Source organism: Anoplopoma fimbria, chromosome 22, assembly GCF_027596085.1.
Source record: "Anoplopoma fimbria isolate UVic2021 breed Golden Eagle Sablefish chromosome 22, Afim_UVic_2022, whole genome shotgun sequence".
Taxonomy (NCBI): domain Eukaryota; kingdom Metazoa; phylum Chordata; class Actinopteri; order Perciformes; family Anoplopomatidae; genus Anoplopoma; species Anoplopoma fimbria.
Window position 1 is genome coordinate 12,389,644 of NC_072470.1, and position 18,280 is coordinate 12,407,923.

Here is an 18,280-nt window from a genome sequence, read left to right on the forward strand (position 1 = left end):
AGGGCGCCAGAGCTTCATCAGCAGCTTGTACGCTCAGTCACTAATGATATTGTGAAATTGTGAAATTGTTTAGTATAGCATAACTATGCATTCAACAGAATAATTAACCCCATAAATACAGTTTGTGAGGGGAACGTTTTATTACTGCATAAAAAAATGGTCATTTGCAATTTCCTTGTACATGCGTCAATGTGTGTGTTTTTTTACCACATTGCAGTATGAATGTGTATGATACATAAATACATACCTAATCTTAATATTAGGTAAAGATTTACATTCATACAAACTGTATTAAAGAACAACATTAAAATGTGGAGGTGTGACATGTGGAGGTGTGACATCTGGTGATTCCTTATGAGGCTCCTGAGATGAAAGAGAGATATACGGTAAAGGATAATAATGGTAATTTATAATAATTAACATCTTGTGTAAGCTGAAATTTAAAAAAGTACGTAAGTAATGTAAGTTTTTTTTAAATGACAAGGCACCCTCTCTACTGTTAACGCTCTGAAGTCAACATTTGATGCATATCTTGATATTAAACACAGACATTTTGAACAGTTATGCATAAAAAAAAAAGATTGTCTGACTGTGAGAATGTTAAAAAGTTAGAATCGTTTTGTCGATTTATTTATTTATCAATTAAAGAGATATGTACTATCTCAATGAAACTCCAAATTAATCAATATTTGGTTCGATATGAAAAATGAACAAGTGCATATTTTCCACATCAACTATATATTTAGTTTTTACAGTAGACGTCTTCATCATTCTGCCTCTATGTGGATTCTTTTTTTTTGCAGATTAATGCTATTTGCTGCCCTCTAGTGGATTCCTCAGTAAGCTGTTCTTTTTAAATAATTTATTAATGTGCACGTGGGTTATGTTTACCTGTGTTCTCCTGGAGCAGAGAGGCCACCCTGCCTGGTCCTCCTGGGGGCCGACGGTCCTCGGCTCTCTACCAGGACGGCGTCCTGCACACGGATTTTCACATGTCATTCAAATGTTTAATGAGTTTTACATGGTACAGAGAAGCACTACTGCACACACAGACATGTGCGTAACGTGTAAACTTAGTATTGTCGCGAATTCGCTTCAAAACCGCTTCCGAATTTGTTTAATTACTATTATGCCCAATTATGCCTAATGTCGCTAATTTGCCTCATATGTGCTGTATTGAAATGAACAATCTCCACTTCATTTAGCATCTGCATGACAGAAAAAAAACACAAATAATTGTATTTTTTATATAATTAGAAATAAATTCAGGCAAATTATTAGTCCTATAATATTGGAGATAATATGTGAATATTTGTGAGTGAGCAGGATGTTGGTGCAGCTGTCGAAAGGAGTTTGAATGTGAGTTTTTTTTTTTTTTTTTTTTAAAAGGTTGCGTATAGTATAAACTCTTTCTGATCAGTCAGACTTATTTAAACCTCAATTAAGAAACAGAATTTACTTATTTAATGTGCAATAATCGTTAAAAAAGTTAAAATAGTTTTTTTTCTGTCTGTAAATACAATATTTCAGTTATTGTTGTTTTTCTACTGTTTTTTGTTTTTATTGCTTATTTATAATACTTGGTTCTTTTTTTATTTTCATTTTTTATTTTTTATCTTGTCTTTCTTCTACTATGTCTCTTGTGTGCACTTTACTCTCTGCTGCTGTAAGCCTGCAAATGTCCCCGCTGCGGGACTAATAAAGGATTATCTTATCTTATCTTATCTTATAGCATCTGGTTCTATTTTTTTTGAATGTATCAGAGGGAGAAGGAGTAACCTGAAGAAGGGGTTCTTGAGGTCCAGGACGTTTCCAGATCTGAAGCCCGATTGGTCGACTGTGGCGGTGATGTGGATGTCGTAGCTCTCCCTGAGAAGTGGGAAACGTTCATAAACTGAAATTACCAGAGTGTTCACCGTCGACTGATTGATCTGGAACTGTTCTGAAGCGAACGCCAGTCGGTCCTACAGTAGCGAGGACACTGGAAACCGGCTGTTACGATATATACGTAGAGATGGACAGACCATCTACCTGTCGTTGGCGGACAGCAGGACCGTCCCAGACAGCGTTTGTCCCAGCTTGGCGAACAGCGGCGTCTGAAGCAAACATCTGACCTGATACCAGCGGGTCAGAGGCTCCGTGGGAGCCGTGGAGAGCCACACTGTTGACCTGCAGAGGCACAAAGTCCTGATGTGAGTCTGAACATTAACGGACAGCATAAAAATAAAAATAAAAAAGGTGGCGGCTACTATGATATTAATACGAAAGGCCGTAGAGGACAACTTTGAATAAACAGGATTAGAAGTACACAGTAAGTAGTACACTATTGTTTTCAGCCTCCTGTGGCCAAAATGAGTATTACAACAACACTTGAAAAATAATCCTGAAAACACACAAAAAACGTGTTTCACAGAAATAAAAAAAAAAAAACTAAATAAATGCTAAACTGTCACTGTACTAAAAGCCAAAACAAAACAATATGTCTAACTAGAAACAGGTGTGTATCTCTTACTTGGATCCCGAATAGGCCACATCGAACCAGAAGGCGAGTCCATGGACCAGGCCGGACTGCAGCAGCGTAAACACAAAGGGAATCTCCATCCTGGAAGAAACAAACACACGTTTGGTTCCTAGTCTCAGTCAGTTTTCTGCATTTTGAACATGTGCGCTGAATATGTAAGCATTTATAAATCCTCGGTTGCATCACTAAAACCTATCAATTCATAGATTTCAAATCTTTGGTCATTTTCTCTCAATTTTCTGCTGATTTTAAACCAAAAGATTTACCGTCTTTGACCTTTGACCTGCGTACAACTCGCACTATAGTGTCCATTAAATGTTTGTACTAAATACACTGGTTAAAATGCAGTTTCGCAGTTTCAGAAAATGAATCATGATTGATGGATCCGACCTGTGTAAATCCTCTTCTTTAGCCTCCTTGAAGTTGATGCGGTGCTTGACAGACCTGGCCATCAGGATCTGCACATCAAACGAGTCCTGGGGAAAGAAAAAAAAATGAATGAAGAATCTGAAAATGAAACTAAAAATAGAATCGCTGAGTTATCCGCGACACGTACCACTATCGGCTGTTTGAAAAACTCATCCACTGCAGCGTTGTGAAGAGCATTCAAGTTAATTCCATAGAAGTTTCTCTGCTGCCTGAAGAAAGAGAAGTAGAGTCACAAAACCGCAGCAAAAGAGTTAAATATTTCCTTATAGTTCATATTAAACATGTATAACTGTTAAGTGTAGTGTTGCAACTGTTATTAGTCGACCGATAACCAATAAGTTTGTGTTTTTTCCCAGAGCTCCACTAAAACGTAACTAATTGCTAATGCTAGCGTAGTTTACCTTCATTCCTCAAGGCTGACTGAGCCTGACTTTTACACATAGTGGAGGAGCAGTGAAGGGCACAGACCATGGCAGCACACACACACACACACACACACACACACACACACACACACACACACACACACACACACACACACACACACACACACACACACACACTGGTATACAAACTGTACAGCAGCTTTCTATTGTTTGCACAGATTTTCCATAAAACATTGATAAAGCAGAATATATCTTTTTCACTTTTGTAGAGAAGAAAAAAATATATTTTGTGGAACTAAATAATTGAGTGAATCCAAAAAAATATTTTCATCTTTATATCTATGCATCACTTACATGGGTTCCTTGTCGTCCCATTTTTGTAAACTTCTCTGTGTTCATTGCATCACTTTATCCGGCTGTTCAGGCCAAAATACTGATTCGCTTTTACACAGATGACACTGTCTTGTATTGTTCAGCCTGAATGAGGCTCTTAACTGTAGTTTGCACTTGATTTTTTTGGTTTGTTGTGAGCTCTCAACAGTTATTTTTCCTCTGACCCAAAAGTAAAATGAACTGGGCACATATAAATCAGAAATTCTACAACTGCTGTCTATATTGACTTGCTAAATTACTTAAAACTGTCTGTCTTAGCCTCTTAAATTAGATTTTGAATCTACTGGGATCCTACCTGGCTAGTGATAATAGTATATGGGGCTGTTTGTAAAGTGTTTCACTATCACATACTGGACATGGCAATGCAATGTTTTTACAAACCCACATGTGTGCAATGTGGAACAGGATGACTCAACAGGAAATGTTATATTCTGTCATGTTAATGAAACCAAAAACAGTTTATGATCATATTCAGCTGGATGTTATTATGGTATATGCTCTCCCGTCACTATGTTTGACCAACTGACAGGGCTGCTCGACCCGGAGTTAAAGCGCACTGCTTTTATAGTAACAGGAATAGGAAAGACAAAATGGAATGCAGCCCAATAATCGTTTGTTCTTGATTATCTTGTTCTCATAATCATTGGAAGCTAAAACCGTAATTGCAAATACAATTATTAACCACTTATTGTCCATTCAGGCATAATGTCCTGTCATATTCCAGAATACTTTTCTTCGAAACATTCAATTGACTGATGTAATCATACTAATAGCACAAAATGTCAGCTCTAACCCCAATTTATCGGCCTACAAAAGCTCATATCAGTCAATCTCTTGGTTCCCCTGTACGAGTCAGGACTGGACTGAACTCGAGCGTTTAACACCCAACAGGAAACATGCCTGACTGAGGAACATGTGTGTCCCTGTGAGGGAGACCTAGACCGGGTGAAAGAAAGGGAGCCAGTGTATTTGCGTCCTCATGCATGGATTTATGCTTGTACATGCTTGTGTGTGTGTGTGTGTGTGTGTGTGTGTGTGTGTGTGTGTGTGTGTGTGTGTGTGTGTGTGTGTGTGTGTGAGAGACCAGAAACTAGCTCGCGCGTGGTGTTCGAAGTAGAGCTGCTCGTCACTGAAGGGAGCCAGATGGATATCTCCATAGGAAGGAAACATCAGACCTGGAGGTAGAGAGAGAGAGAGAGAGAGAGAGAGAGAGAGAGAGAGAGAGAGAGAGAGAGAGACAGAGAGAGAGAACACAGAAAGATAGAAATAATGTCAGAGACAAAAGCAGACACTTGGACTGACAAGGTCAACGGCTGGAGTTACCCCTCTGAGGGCATTGGGGGAAAAGATAAGCTGTCCGAGAAGGTAAGTGCCAAGTCAGTAGCAACAAGTTCCAAGACAAGATAGGTCAATCCCTACAAGTCAATACCTACAAGAGCCCAGTCAACATGGGTAAGTCCCAAAGCATGTCCCAAGTCAACACAAACTTGTCCCAAGTCATTACGGGTAAGTCTAAAAGCACGTCCCAAGTCAACACAGAACTGAGAGGTAAATCCCAAAGCAAGACTCAAAATAATACAAACTAATCCAGAACCTGACAGGTAAATCCCAAAGCAGGACCCAAGTCAATGCAATCTAGTCCCAAGTCTGATTATTAAGTCCAAAAGCATGTCCCAAGTCAACACAAACTTGTCCCAAGTCCTTACGGGTAAGTCCCAAAGCATGTCCCAAGTCAAAACAAACTTGTCCCAAGTTTGAAAATGAAGTCCCAAAGCAAGTCTCAAGTCAACACAGAACTTGTCCCAAGTCTGAGAGGTAAATCCCAGGCAAGACTCAAGATAATACAAACTAATCCAGAACCTGACAGATAAATCCCAAAGCAAGACCCAAGTCAATACAATCTAGTCCCAAGTCTGAAATTAAGTCTCAAAGCAAGTCCCAAGTCAACACAAACTTGTATCAAGTCATGATTGGTAAGTCCCAAAGCAAATCCCAAGTCAAAAACTTGTCCCAAGTCTGATGGGTAAATCCAAAACAAGACTCAAGTCAATACAAACTAGTCCTAAATCTGACAGATAAATCCCAAAGGAGGACCCAAGTCAATGCAATCTAGTCCCAAGTCTGATTATTAAGTCCAAAAGCATGTCCCAAGTCAACACAAACTTGTCCCAAGTTATGATAGGTAAATCCCAAAGCAAGACTCAAGACAATACAAACTAGTCCCAAGTTTGAAAATGAAGTCCCAAAGCAAGTCTCAAGTCAACACAGAACTTGTCCCAAGTCTGAGAGGTAAATCCCAGGCAAGACTCAAGATAATACAAACTAATCCAGAACCTGACAGGTAAATGCCAAAGCAGGATCCAAGTCAATACAAACTAGTCCCAAGTCTGACAGATAAATCCCAAAGCAAGACCCAAGGCAATACAATCTAGTCCCAAGTCTGAAATTAAGTCTCAAAGCATGTCCCAAGTCAACACAAACTTGTCCCAAGTTATGATAGGTAAATCACAAAGCAAGACTCAACACAATACAAACTAATCTAGAAACTGACAGATAAATCCCAAAGCAGGACCCAAGTCAATACAATCTAGTCCCAAGTCTGAAATTAAGTCTCAAAGCAAGTCCCAAGTCACCACAAACTTGTTCAAAGTCTGACATGTAAATCCCAAAGCAGGACACAAGTCAATACAATCTAGTCCCAAGTCTGAAAATGAAGTCTCAAAGCAAGTCCCAAGTCAAAACAAACTTGTCCCAAGTCTGATGGGTAAATCCAAAACAAGACTCAAGTCAATACAAACTAGTCCTAAATCTGACAGATAAATCCCAAAGCAAGACCCAAGTCAATGCAATCTAGTCCCAAGTCTGATTATTAAGTCCAAAAGCACGTCCCAAGTCAAAACAAACTTGTCCCAAGTTATGATAGGTAAATCACAAAGCAAGACTCAAAACAATACAAACTAGTCCCAAGTTTGAAAATGAAGTCTCAAAGCAAGTCTCAAGTCAACACAGAACTTGTCCCAAGTCATGATGGGTAAGTCCCAAAGCAAGACTCAAGTCAATACAAACTAATCAAGAAACTGACAGGTAAATGCCAAAGCAGGATCCAAGTCAATACAATCTAGTCCCAAGTCTGAAATTAAGTCTCAAAGCAAGTCCCAAGTCAACACAAACTTGTATCAAGTCATGATTGGTAAGTCCCAAATCAAGTCCCAAGTCACCACAAATTTGTTCAAAGTCTGACATGTAAATCCCAAAGCAGGACCCAAGTCAATACAATCTAGTCCCAAGTCTGAAATTAAGTCTCAAAGCATGTCCCAAGTCAACACAAACTTGTCTCAAGTCCTTACGGGTAAGTCCAAAAGCACGTCCCAAGTCAAAACAAACTTGTCCCAAGTTATGATAGGTAAATCCCAAAGCAAGACTCAAGACAATACAAACTAGTCCCAAGTTTGAAAATGAAGTCTCAAAGCAAGTCTCAAGTCAACACAAACTTGTCCCAAGTCATTACGGGTAAGTCTAAAAGCACGTCCCAAGTCAACACAGAACTTGTCCAAAGTCATGATGGGTAAGTTTCAAGTCAACACAAACTTGTACCAAGTCTGACAGATAAATCCCAAAGCAAGACCCAAGTCAATACAATCTAGTCCCAAGTCTGAAAATGAAGTCTCAAAGCAAGTCCCAAGTCAAAACAAACTTGTCCCAAGTCTGATGGGTAAATCCAAAACAAGACTCAAGTCAGTACAAACTAGTCCTAAATCTGACAGATAAATCCCAAAGCAAGACCCAAGTCAATGCAATCTAGTCCCAAGTCTGATTATTAAGTGTCTGAGTTTTGTCCTCTGCCTGCCTGACGCTTCTCTACTCCTACCATTGGGTTTCAGCCATTTTCTGGCATGCAAGAAGCTCTCCATGAGTCTTTGACTGAGCAGCATGTATCCTATTGGCTCAGAGACAATGGCGTCCACCATGTCGGGACAGCTGACCTCCTCCACCTTCCCTTCTAGAAGCCTGATCCGCTCAGACTGACAGTTATTCTGGACCAGGATCTGCACGGGAGATAGAAACATGTGCACTTTAAATCAGATTACAACTTCCTTAAATGGGAAAATTTGCTGATTTTCAACCTTATCTGTTAACCCTATCCCAGTTAAACAATAAAACAATATAATATAATATAATACAACCGCTATATCACATGCAATGTATGGCAGCTGGATGAATTATAAAGATTAATATGAATTATGTGTGTGAGTTATTGATTAGTGTGAGGTTCTTATATCCTCCATGGTGCTTAACATAGAAACGCAGAAGTCTCAGAGATAATGAATCCATCCTGTAGGTTTATATTGTGGCCAACAATTTGAATGACTTCAACTTTATTTCTGAGAAACACGTTTTGTCCATGATGTTGGCAAGGTTGATGGTTCAAAAATATAACAATGCCCAAGTTCCTTTTACATTGCAGTTGCCATGGAGAATAAGCCAGTCAGAGGCAGGAATTAAAGTGGGAGCCAATTCAAAACACTGTGTTGTCACAGTTGAGAACAAAGCGCGATCATTTCAAGCCGTGGATGTGCTCCAAATGCTAGAATGGGAACAAATCTATGGGATATTAAATTCCAAATCCATTGGTTCTATTTGGCTAGGGTTCCGAGATATCTTTCAGTGAGATTTTCTGCCTCCATCCCAACACCGTGGAGGTCAAAAGAATTTAGTTTGCGGTGAATTCTCGATCCAATAAAAACAGGGGACAGTTCTTCGAATTATCCAGAGTAACAGATTTTGGAAAAGTATCAAACTCCATCTCTTTCTGGGCAGGTAAATAGGAAATATGACTCCATGTTATTGTTTAATATTCCAGAGAAAGCAGGTATAATCCCCAAATGTCGGTCTATGCCCGGTACTGTGTGCCTCAGCATCTCTCTGATGCAGCCCCTATTCTTCTGAACATCTGGCCAGATGCTGCTGCAACCCATTAACTCCCTAGTATGCCACGCTCTGCATGTGATGTATGTTCTCTATGCTTGCGAGTGGGCTGTCTAGTGCATTGCTGTGGTTTCTTTTAGGTTCTAACTAGGCCAACACACACATAACATTGTGCTCCAAAATCTGCATGGGACCTCAAAGTTTAGTTTGTTGGTGAGACTCAGTGAAAGTTCATTTTCTGCAGAGAAAGGGACCAGTTTTAAATCGAGCTTACACCATCTTAAAGCTGGCATTAGAAAGACAAAGATGGAGGATAACCTGTGTAAACTTGGCCATAGGGTTGGACTCAACAGCATACACTCTGGTGGCTCCTGCCTGGACTGCAAAGAAAGACAGAATACCAGAACCACAACACACATCCAGAACCACCTACAGAGACAGGAAGAGAAAGGCAGAGCTGGTTAGGCTCCTGGGAGCCTCTAACGACAATGACAAACTAAATACATATACGCTCCCGAAACATTCTGCCAGATCACAGTTGGGTTTAAAACATATTATATTTATGTCAAACGTGCAGATCTTGTGCTATATTTTCTTTTTCTTTTGTTTTACTTATCCGGGCTATTTTGCCATACATGAAATATCATGTCACGTTAGACCAATAAGCCCCGCCCACACCACTTTAATAAAACTAAACCTAACCTAACCTAACTTAAACCTAACCTAACCTAACTAAAACTAAACCTAACCTAACCTAACTAAAACTAAACCTAAACCTAACCTAACTAAAACTAAACCTAAACCTAACCTAACTAAAACTAAACCTAACTAAAACTAAACCTAAAACTAAAACTAAACCTAAACCTAACCTAACTAAAACTAAACCTAAACCTAACCTAAAACTAAACCTAAACCTAACCTAACTAAAACTAAACCTAACTAAAACTAAACTAAACCTAACTAAACCTAAACCTAAACCTAAACCTAACCTAACTAAAACCTAAAACCTAAAACCTTTCTACATTTCTTTATTTTTTTAGGAAGCATTGAACTGAAGGGAGTATTATAAATTATAATTCCAAGTCTTATTTTTGTAGTTCTGGTAATCAATTCTATAGGTTATGATAATATTGAAGTCACTCTGATCTGGGAACATGGTGACATCACTAGAACAAAGAGCAGTTGAAGCAGGAAGTGGGTCTGTAATCTGTCTACTGGTCACCTATGACGAGTATCTTCCAAGTGACGTAGTATTATACTAAGTTAATCTTTCACCCCAAATGGTGTGTATGGAAAAACGTCAGTAGCTTTGGACGGCGGACTGTAAAGACGAGTGGACGTAGTCGCCATGGCGTCCCCCATTGGTCTGCTGCTTTAAAGCCTCAGGGTTTTTTTAGCCGTCGCCATCTTGTTTTTTTGTTGTTTTTTTTACCGAAAGTGGACGAGAGAGTGGAGCTAGCGAGGCGCGAGGCCAAACGAACCAAAAACAAGTTAGCTAAGTTAGCAGCTAACGCTAGCTTGATTATCAATAGTTTTTCTGTCTGTACGTATAATATTTTTTCAGTTATTTGGATTATTGCTTATTTATAATACTTGGTTTTTTTTAATTTAATTTAATTTTATCTTGTTTTTCTTTTACTATGTCTCTTGTTTTGCACTATACTCTATTATCTTATCTTATCTTATCTTAAGGTGCAACCGTAGTTCATGTTAAATGTAATATTAACGGATGCTACTTTTGGGCTAGCAAAAGAAAGGCTTGTTTGTTAAAGCACTTACTGGGGAAAAAAAAAAAACAGAGTGCCTTTTCGTGTGAACACACCTTGTCTCTGAAGTCACTCTCGTTGAGTAAAATGGCTTTCTGGTAGGTGGCGATCCTCAGGCAGTCCTGGAGCAGGTTCTGCTGCTGGGACAGACAGCTGTGGAACTACACACACAATACAATGACTCTTTTAAGTTCCTTTTTCAAACCTATCTATCCTTGCACCTGCAAAGTCAGAACTACCTACCTGGTAGTCCTGTGTTGGAGCATTTTCAGTCCTTGGATGTCTTGTTAGGCCTCTCTCTACATCCTTGTCAGCTCTCTCATCTCCTTCTGTGCAACCTTCCCTAGTCTCTTCATCATCTCGGGTCTTCAATAACCGCTGGAAGTTCTTCATATCTGGAGATTCAGAGAGGAATGTTTGAACTCCTGACACACTAACCAAACCCCCAGGATGAGAAGCCGTATGTGTACAAACCAGCTGGAGTTTTGAACTGCAGCAGCAGACTCAGTTTGCCGACGGTGACCAGGAAGGACTGTCCTCCGACCTGGCAGCAGTCCGTCTCCGTGGAAACGGTGAGCTGGAAGACCGATGCTCCGTTGGCTGAAAACACATTGGTTTAACCCTTACATACTGTTCATATTTAATGCCTTCACAGCATGGTCCGGGTCAATTTTGACCCAGAGTATTCCCTCGTAGTAAGTGTCTACACCCAATTTTAAACTGCAGATCTATTTAGAATGTCTAAATAGACTATGTCTCATGATTAATCCTTAATAAATGTTTTCAGAGTGTGTTTTTTAAGTTTTACAACATTCGTTTTTTGGAGAAAAACATCTACTATTACACATTATTATGTCCTGTTTTACATAAGACATAAAAACATTAAAGCCATGATGATTTCAATATATTTTATTGAATTTGAAAATGGCATGAACGTTCTGGAACTGTTGAAAGTCAGTCACTGAAATGGCAGCTCAGGTACCTTTGTAATGTTATTTTAGATCTACCAGTGTGGGTCCACCACCACCACCACCACCCTCCCAACCCAAATTGATTCAAGTTTGTTACTTTGTAGATTATTTTATGCAGATGCAGGTGCAGATCTTGTGTCTGTGACAAGGCACCCTCTGACCTCTGGATGACTTCTGTTCCCTTTGTGCACCATATATGATCACTCCTATGCTGTTTTACTATTTCACAGTTTCGAGATTCCCTAAAACCACCATTTTCCTTGATTTGACCGAAACACTGGTAGAATAACATTTTAAAATATATTTTCATTTTTGTGTATTTTGGGTCACTTTAGGAAAAAGTCATCAAATTTCAGGCTAAAAGAATGACGTTTAGGGGATTTTTACAGCTGTCAAATGTCAAAACGGGTCAAATTTGACCCGAAACAGCCTCAGTGTTAAAAAGAAATATACAAAAGAATAACATTTTAAAATATTTTTCATTTTTGTGTATTTTGGGTCACTTTAGGAAAAAGTTTAGGGGATTTTTACAGCTGTCAAATGTCAAAACGGGTCAAATTTAAATTTAAAAATCTTTAATATTCAGGTACAATTTATATTTCTGTACATTTTAAGACAGGACTTTAACTTGTAATAGAGTATTTTTAACATTGTGGTACTTTCACCTGTAATGGACACTATAATACACCTTTACACCACTGACCAGCTCTACTTCACATGATGTTATAAATGGTCAGCTGTCATCATGACTCCTACATTCCCTCTCTGGTTGGGTCTTCAGCTTTATCCAAACACTGCACACACTTTTTCCACTACTACAGCCATTCTCTAAATAAGCAAACATGTGTGTGTGTGTGTGTGTGTGTGTGTGTGTGTGTGTGTGTGTGTGTGTGTGTGTGTGTGTGTGTGTGTGTGTGCGCTCACCATCCTGCACAGTGAGCTGCTGAGCCTCCAGCCCCGTGCTGAGGAGCACAGTGAGCTCCTGCCCTGCTCCTTGTCTGCTCACGCTGACCTGCTGCTCTCTGCTCGCCTCCTCCTCCTCCTGGACCTGCACCTCCTTCAGAGAGCCACAACGCTGGATTATGTGACTGCACACCGTTACTTTTAGTATTAAGTCTGCGGACTATTTAAATGTTTAGTTGGGCAAAGAGGAGGAAGCCCGAGGTACGACACGCCTGCTGACTGTGATAGGCTGAGACACCTGTCAGTCTAAGAAACACGCTCAGTCATTCCTCTTTTTGAAGTATGGTTTTAATTCAACAGAACATTTCCAAATCATCACCAAAACAAACATAACTGGGACGGGTGCAACGGTGATGTTAGGGCCGGTTAGGTTTTAGTTAGGTTAGGTTTAGGTTTAGTTTTAGTTAGGTTAGGTTAGGTTAGGTTAGGTTAGGTTAGGTTTAGTTTTAGTTTTAGGTTTAGTTAGGTTAGGTTTAGTTTTAGTTAGGTTAAGTTTTAGTTAGGTTAGGTTTAGTTTTAGTTAGGTTAGGTTTAAGTTAGGTTAGGTTTAGGTTAGGTTAGGTTTAGGTTTAGTTAGGTTAGGTTAGGTTAGGTTTAGTTTTAGTTAGGTTAGGTTTAAGTTAGGTTAGGTTTAGTTTTAGTTAGGTTAGGTTTAGTTTAAGTTAGGTTTAGTTTTAGTTAGGTTAGGTTTAGTTTTAGTTAGGTTAGGTTTAGGTTTAGTTTTAGTTAGGTTTGGTTTAAGTAAGGTTATGTTTGCTTCAGTCAGGTTTTGTTTGGTTTGGTTAGGTTTAGTTTAAGTTAGGTTAGGTTTAGGTTTAGGTTTAGTTAGGTTAAGTTTTAGTTAGGTTAGGTTTAGTTTTAGCTTTAGTTTTAGTTAGGTTTAGTTTTAGTTAGGTTAGGTTTAGTTTAAGTTAGGTTTAGTTAGGTTAAGTTTTAGTTAGGTTAGGTTTAGTTTTAGTTAGGTTTGGTTTAAGTAAGGTTATGTTTGCTTAGGTCAGGTTTTGTTTTGTTTGGTTTGGTTAAGTTAGGTTTAGGTTAGGTTAGGATTTAGTTAGGTTTGGTTTGCCTGTAGCTGTGAGACGATAAGCAGGTATAGATAATGGATGGATGGTCATTGGACCAGGATGTAATCAGACAAAGTATCCCCATACAAAGGTTTGTATGATATCTTACAAAAAAAGTTATTTTGTTATATTTGGTGCATTTTTTAATTTAAACTGGTGGGTTATATAAAAATCACCCCACCTACGTTGTGATGGATATTAGTTATAGAGACAAAGATTGTTCTTAGTTCCAGAGGTTTCTTAATGTTGGAGGTTGCCGCTTAGTTGTCCTACGTGGACTTTACATCTCTTAAAGAACAACACCACCTAAATGATGATTTCCAATGTGCACATGAACTGCTCTCGTTCTCTCAAAGCTACAAACCAGAGAGGTGTGTCTTTAACTTGTGATGCTCCATAGACAATGAATGAATTTTATTTTATTAACAAAAATTTTGCTTTATTCTGTTGTATTGTTCTCAGTTTTGAAGCAGAAAATGTCCCGATATCCTCAGAACATTCCTCTGGTTGCTCATCTTTCCCAATTCATCGTCTATGGAGCGGTTCCACCCTTTATCCTTGATGACATCACTCGTTTAAGTTTTAGAACTCTACTTTTTGGATTTGGGAGAGTTGTGTTCATGTTCACTTATATTTTTCGGACTGTCTTGACATGTATGAATTTTTTAAAAAATGGGTGTAGTTCCCCTTTAAATCAACATATTCCTTCACTCAACATGAAAAATGAATTACTTAAAAGGGAGCTGCTCCTAACAACTTCTCTGTTTAAGTCAAACATTGTTCAAATGCACATCGACATGACGCCAGACTGCATAATGACGTGAAAACAAAATGGCAATTTAGTAAGAAATAATTGATTATTAGGCTGAGAAAAGCCAGAAGGTTTCTGTTAATTACTTAATCACTTAATGTTTTTTTTGTTCTTGCTGATTCTGCAATTTTTAAGAGATTTGTTCCAGAGCTGATTAGATTAGAACTGCACAAGTGTATTGAAAGTTATTAATGAGAGAAGAGATTCGTTAGTTATTTACCTCAAAATGCAATCATCACATTCAAAAAGTGCGCCCTCTGCAGCCTCCACTGTTACCTCCTCAGGTGTCTCCATGTGCTCCTCCTCAGCCGGCACCTCCTCCTGCAGGGTGAAGACCCTGACGGAGAAAGCCGATGACTCTCCGCTCTTCTCCTCCATTCTTCTGCGTGAAAGTGAGCTGCTCCTCGAGAAGAAAAAGAAAGAAGAGAGAGAGAGAGAGAGAGAGAGAGAGAGAGCAGAGGGGGGGTTGGAGGTGGAGGAAAAGGGGGAGGAGAGATGGAGGACGGATTAGAGGGAGAAAAGAAGTTAACATGGGGAGAAATCTTTGAATCTGTATTTTAGTCTTACATTGACACAGTTTCTTTTGTAAATGTCTTCTTTAGAATGAATTCTGATACATCAAATACAAACATCTACTTTACAAACGCATAACTGTCTTATCACTGATTCCAAATCACTTCAGAACTACAAAAACAGTCGGAGGCCCCTTTAAAAGCAATCACCGTTATTCCTCACAGTCTTGCTACTTTCTGATAAAGGCCCAAAGGTCCGGGAGCTGCGACTGATAGCTTCATAAAATGGCTTTTAAAGACATTGACTGAGAGCTTTTTTTCATTTAATAGCAAGAACTGCATCCAGTCAAATCCATCAGATTGAAGTATATGCAGACGATGCCAGCAGATATCTAGAAAGACAACCGTTCACGCTCTCTGAAGAATCACCAATCGACCCAACGGGGGAGATGGGGAGAACATGGGGAGAACATGGGGAGAACATGGGGAGAACATGGGGGGAACATGGGGAGAACATGGGGAGAACATGGGGGGAACATGGGGAGAACATGGGAGGAACATGGGGAGAACATGGGGAGAACATGGGGAGAACATGGGGAGAACATGGGGAGAACATGGGGGGAACATGGGGAGAACATGGGGAGAACATGGGGAGAACATGGGGGGAACATGGGGAGAACATGGGGAGAACATGGGAGAACATGGGGGAACATGGGGGGAACATGGGGAGAACATGGGGGGAACATGGGGAGAACATGGGGGGAACATGGGGAGAACATGGGGGGAACATGGGGAGAACATGTGGAGAACATGGGGTGAACATGGGGAGAACATGGGGAGAACATGGGGAGAACATGGGGAGAACATGGGGGGGAGAACATGGGGGAACATGGGGGGAACATGGGGAGAACATGGGGGAACATGGGGAGAACATGGGGGGAACATGGGGGGGAGAACATGGGGAGAACATGGGGAGAACATGGGGAGAACATGGGGAGAACATGGGGGGAACATGGGGAGAACATGGGGAGAACATGGGGAGAACATGGGGAGAACATGGGGGAACATGGGGAGAACATGGGGAGAACATGGGGGGAACATGGGGAGAACATGGGGGAACATGGGGAGACATGGGGAGAACATGGGGAGAACATGGGGGGAACATGGGGAGAACATGGGGGAACATGGGGGAACATGGGGAGAACATGGGGGGGAACATGGGGGGAGAACATGGGGGAACATGGGGAGAACATGGGGGAACATGGGGAGAACATGGGGGGAACATGGGGAGAACATGGGGGGGGGAACATGGGGGGGAGAACATGGGGAGAACATGGGGGAACATGGGGAGAACATGGGGAGAACATGGGGGGAACATGGGGAGAACATGGGGGGAACATGGGGTGAACATGGGGAGAACATGGGGGGACATGGGGAGAACATGGGGGGAACATGGGGAGAACATGGGGAGAACATGGGGAGAACATGGGGGAACATGGGGGAACATGGGGAGAACATGGGGAGAACATGGGGGAACATGGGAGAACATGGGGAGAACATGGGGAGAACATGGGGAGAACATGGGGGAACATGGGGAGAACATGGGGGAACATGGGGAGAACATGGGGGGAACATGGGGAGAACATGGGGGGAACATGGGGAGAACATGGGGGGGGGAACATGGGGGAACATGGGGAGAACATGGGGAGGACATGGGGGGGACATGGGGAGAACATGCAGGGAACATGGGGGGAACATGGGGGAACATGGGGGAACATGGGGAGAACATGGGGGGGAACATGGGGGGAACATGGGGAGAACATGGGGGGGGGAACATGGGGGGGGGAACATGGGGGGGGGGAACATGGGGGAACATGGGGGAACATGGGGGGAACATGGGGGGAACATGGGGGGAACATGGGGAGAACATGGGGGGAACATGGGGAGAACATGGGGGGGGAACATGCAGGGAACATGGGGGGAACATGGGGAGAACATGGGGAGAACATGGGGAGAACATGTAAACTCATTTTCTGATTTGATTGCTTAGTTTATAAACTGCTTTCAATCACCAAGAAGATTGTAACACATGTTCATGTTTTTAAACATAATTCAATGTAACTCACACATCATGGAGGAAGGTCAGTCCATTTACAATACCAGCACTCCCTCTGCAGGATGTTCAGCATCACTGCAAGGTCTCATTTTACAAGAACATTGAATTCTTTGCTCTTTTTCTGTGACAGGGGGCGACTCCTCTGGTTGTATAGAAGTCTATGAGAAAATGACTCTACTTCTCTCTTGATTTATTCCCTCAGTAAACATTGTAAACATGAGTTTATGGTCTCAATCTCTAGTTTCAAGTCTTCTTCAATACAGCATGATTTTTCATCGGACATAGAACGCTCCTCCCACCTCAGGAGTTGCACATTAAGGGGAGTTTTAGGAGTAGAACGGAACTCAAAATGGAGTTTAATGGGATTTTTGGGGATCTATTTCAGAACCTGTGATAAAAGTCTGGACCCCAGCAGTAATGTGGCCTTTATCCATCCCAGCTCTCACTCTCACACGTACACTAAGCCACGTAGCAGGGTACTATAACACATTCTATTAATATACATGTACTGCATAATGTCCTCGCTGCATATATATATATAGAGGGTTCATCCAAGGTTTTCCCATTTAACATCTTGCATTTTAGGATTAGAATTGTCCCAAAATGAATGCCAGCATGCCATCGCACATATGTATAGGACATTAAACTATATCAAAAAAATAAATGGAAATGAAATATACTTCGGTTTACATACTTACATACTTATATGACCGCCTTATACAGCAGTTTGGCACCGAGTCATTTCTAAATTGAATTTTCAGCTGTCGCCCATTCCTAACCAGAGCCGGATCAGCTCCTGTCCCATGTGGACCCTGAAGACACACAGTCGGATGTCATCAGCAAACATGCACATAAATTCTTCTGGTCTTCCCGCCAACAATATCACAAATACTTTCACCTCACACTGTCATTTACAGAGGTTGAGAGCTTGTTAATTATACTCTATATGTCCACATTTACAGATGACAGTCTAGTTTCCACGCAAGATCATCCGCGGTGAGCCGATCCGCAGCGAGCTTTTTCTTCAAACTATATTCTAGAAACTCTAGAATAATGAATCAAAAGGACACGATTGTGTCTATTGCTGTATAAACTGTCCTTTTTTTTTTTTTTTTTTTTTTTTTTTACTTTTCTTTAATAATCCTATTTTTCATTCTCACTGACCTATATTTGGCTGTGTGGAATCATCCGGGAGAACAGGGGAACGATCCGTCACTCCTTCTGTCCGAAGGTCAAGGACGGTCGGTTTGAAGTGTTTGTCACATGAGGGGGGAGAAATGCACAAAAAGGTGATCGAAATATTTATGAATTTGTCAGTTTGACAGTTGTGTTTTGGGATGGTAACTGTCAGATCAGCAATAACCAGAATAAGAATGAAGATGAATATTACCAATATCTGTAGGTTTGTGTTGCACAGTCAAT

General features: G+C 40.7%; 1 protein-coding gene across 1 annotated transcript; it reads right to left on the reverse strand.

Moving 5' to 3' along the window:
- Positions 1 to 1,680: 1,680 nt before the first annotated feature.
- On the reverse strand, positions 1,681 to 14,608 carry carm1l (coactivator-associated arginine methyltransferase 1, like). The gene is made up of 13 exons (XM_054623461.1): positions 14,507 to 14,608; positions 12,317 to 12,449; positions 10,896 to 11,021; positions 10,665 to 10,816; positions 10,478 to 10,582; positions 8,974 to 9,084; positions 7,598 to 7,775; positions 4,814 to 4,904; positions 3,078 to 3,159; positions 2,912 to 2,997; positions 2,513 to 2,602; positions 2,032 to 2,169; positions 1,681 to 1,869 (listed from the first exon to the last, which is right to left on the reverse strand). The coding sequence occupies exons 1-13, from the start codon at positions 14,606 to 14,608 to the stop codon at positions 1,722 to 1,724; spliced, it is 1,542 nt and encodes a 513-aa protein (XP_054479436.1). The 3' UTR covers positions 1,681 to 1,721.
- Between the last annotated feature and the right edge of the window lie 3,672 nt (positions 14,609 to 18,280).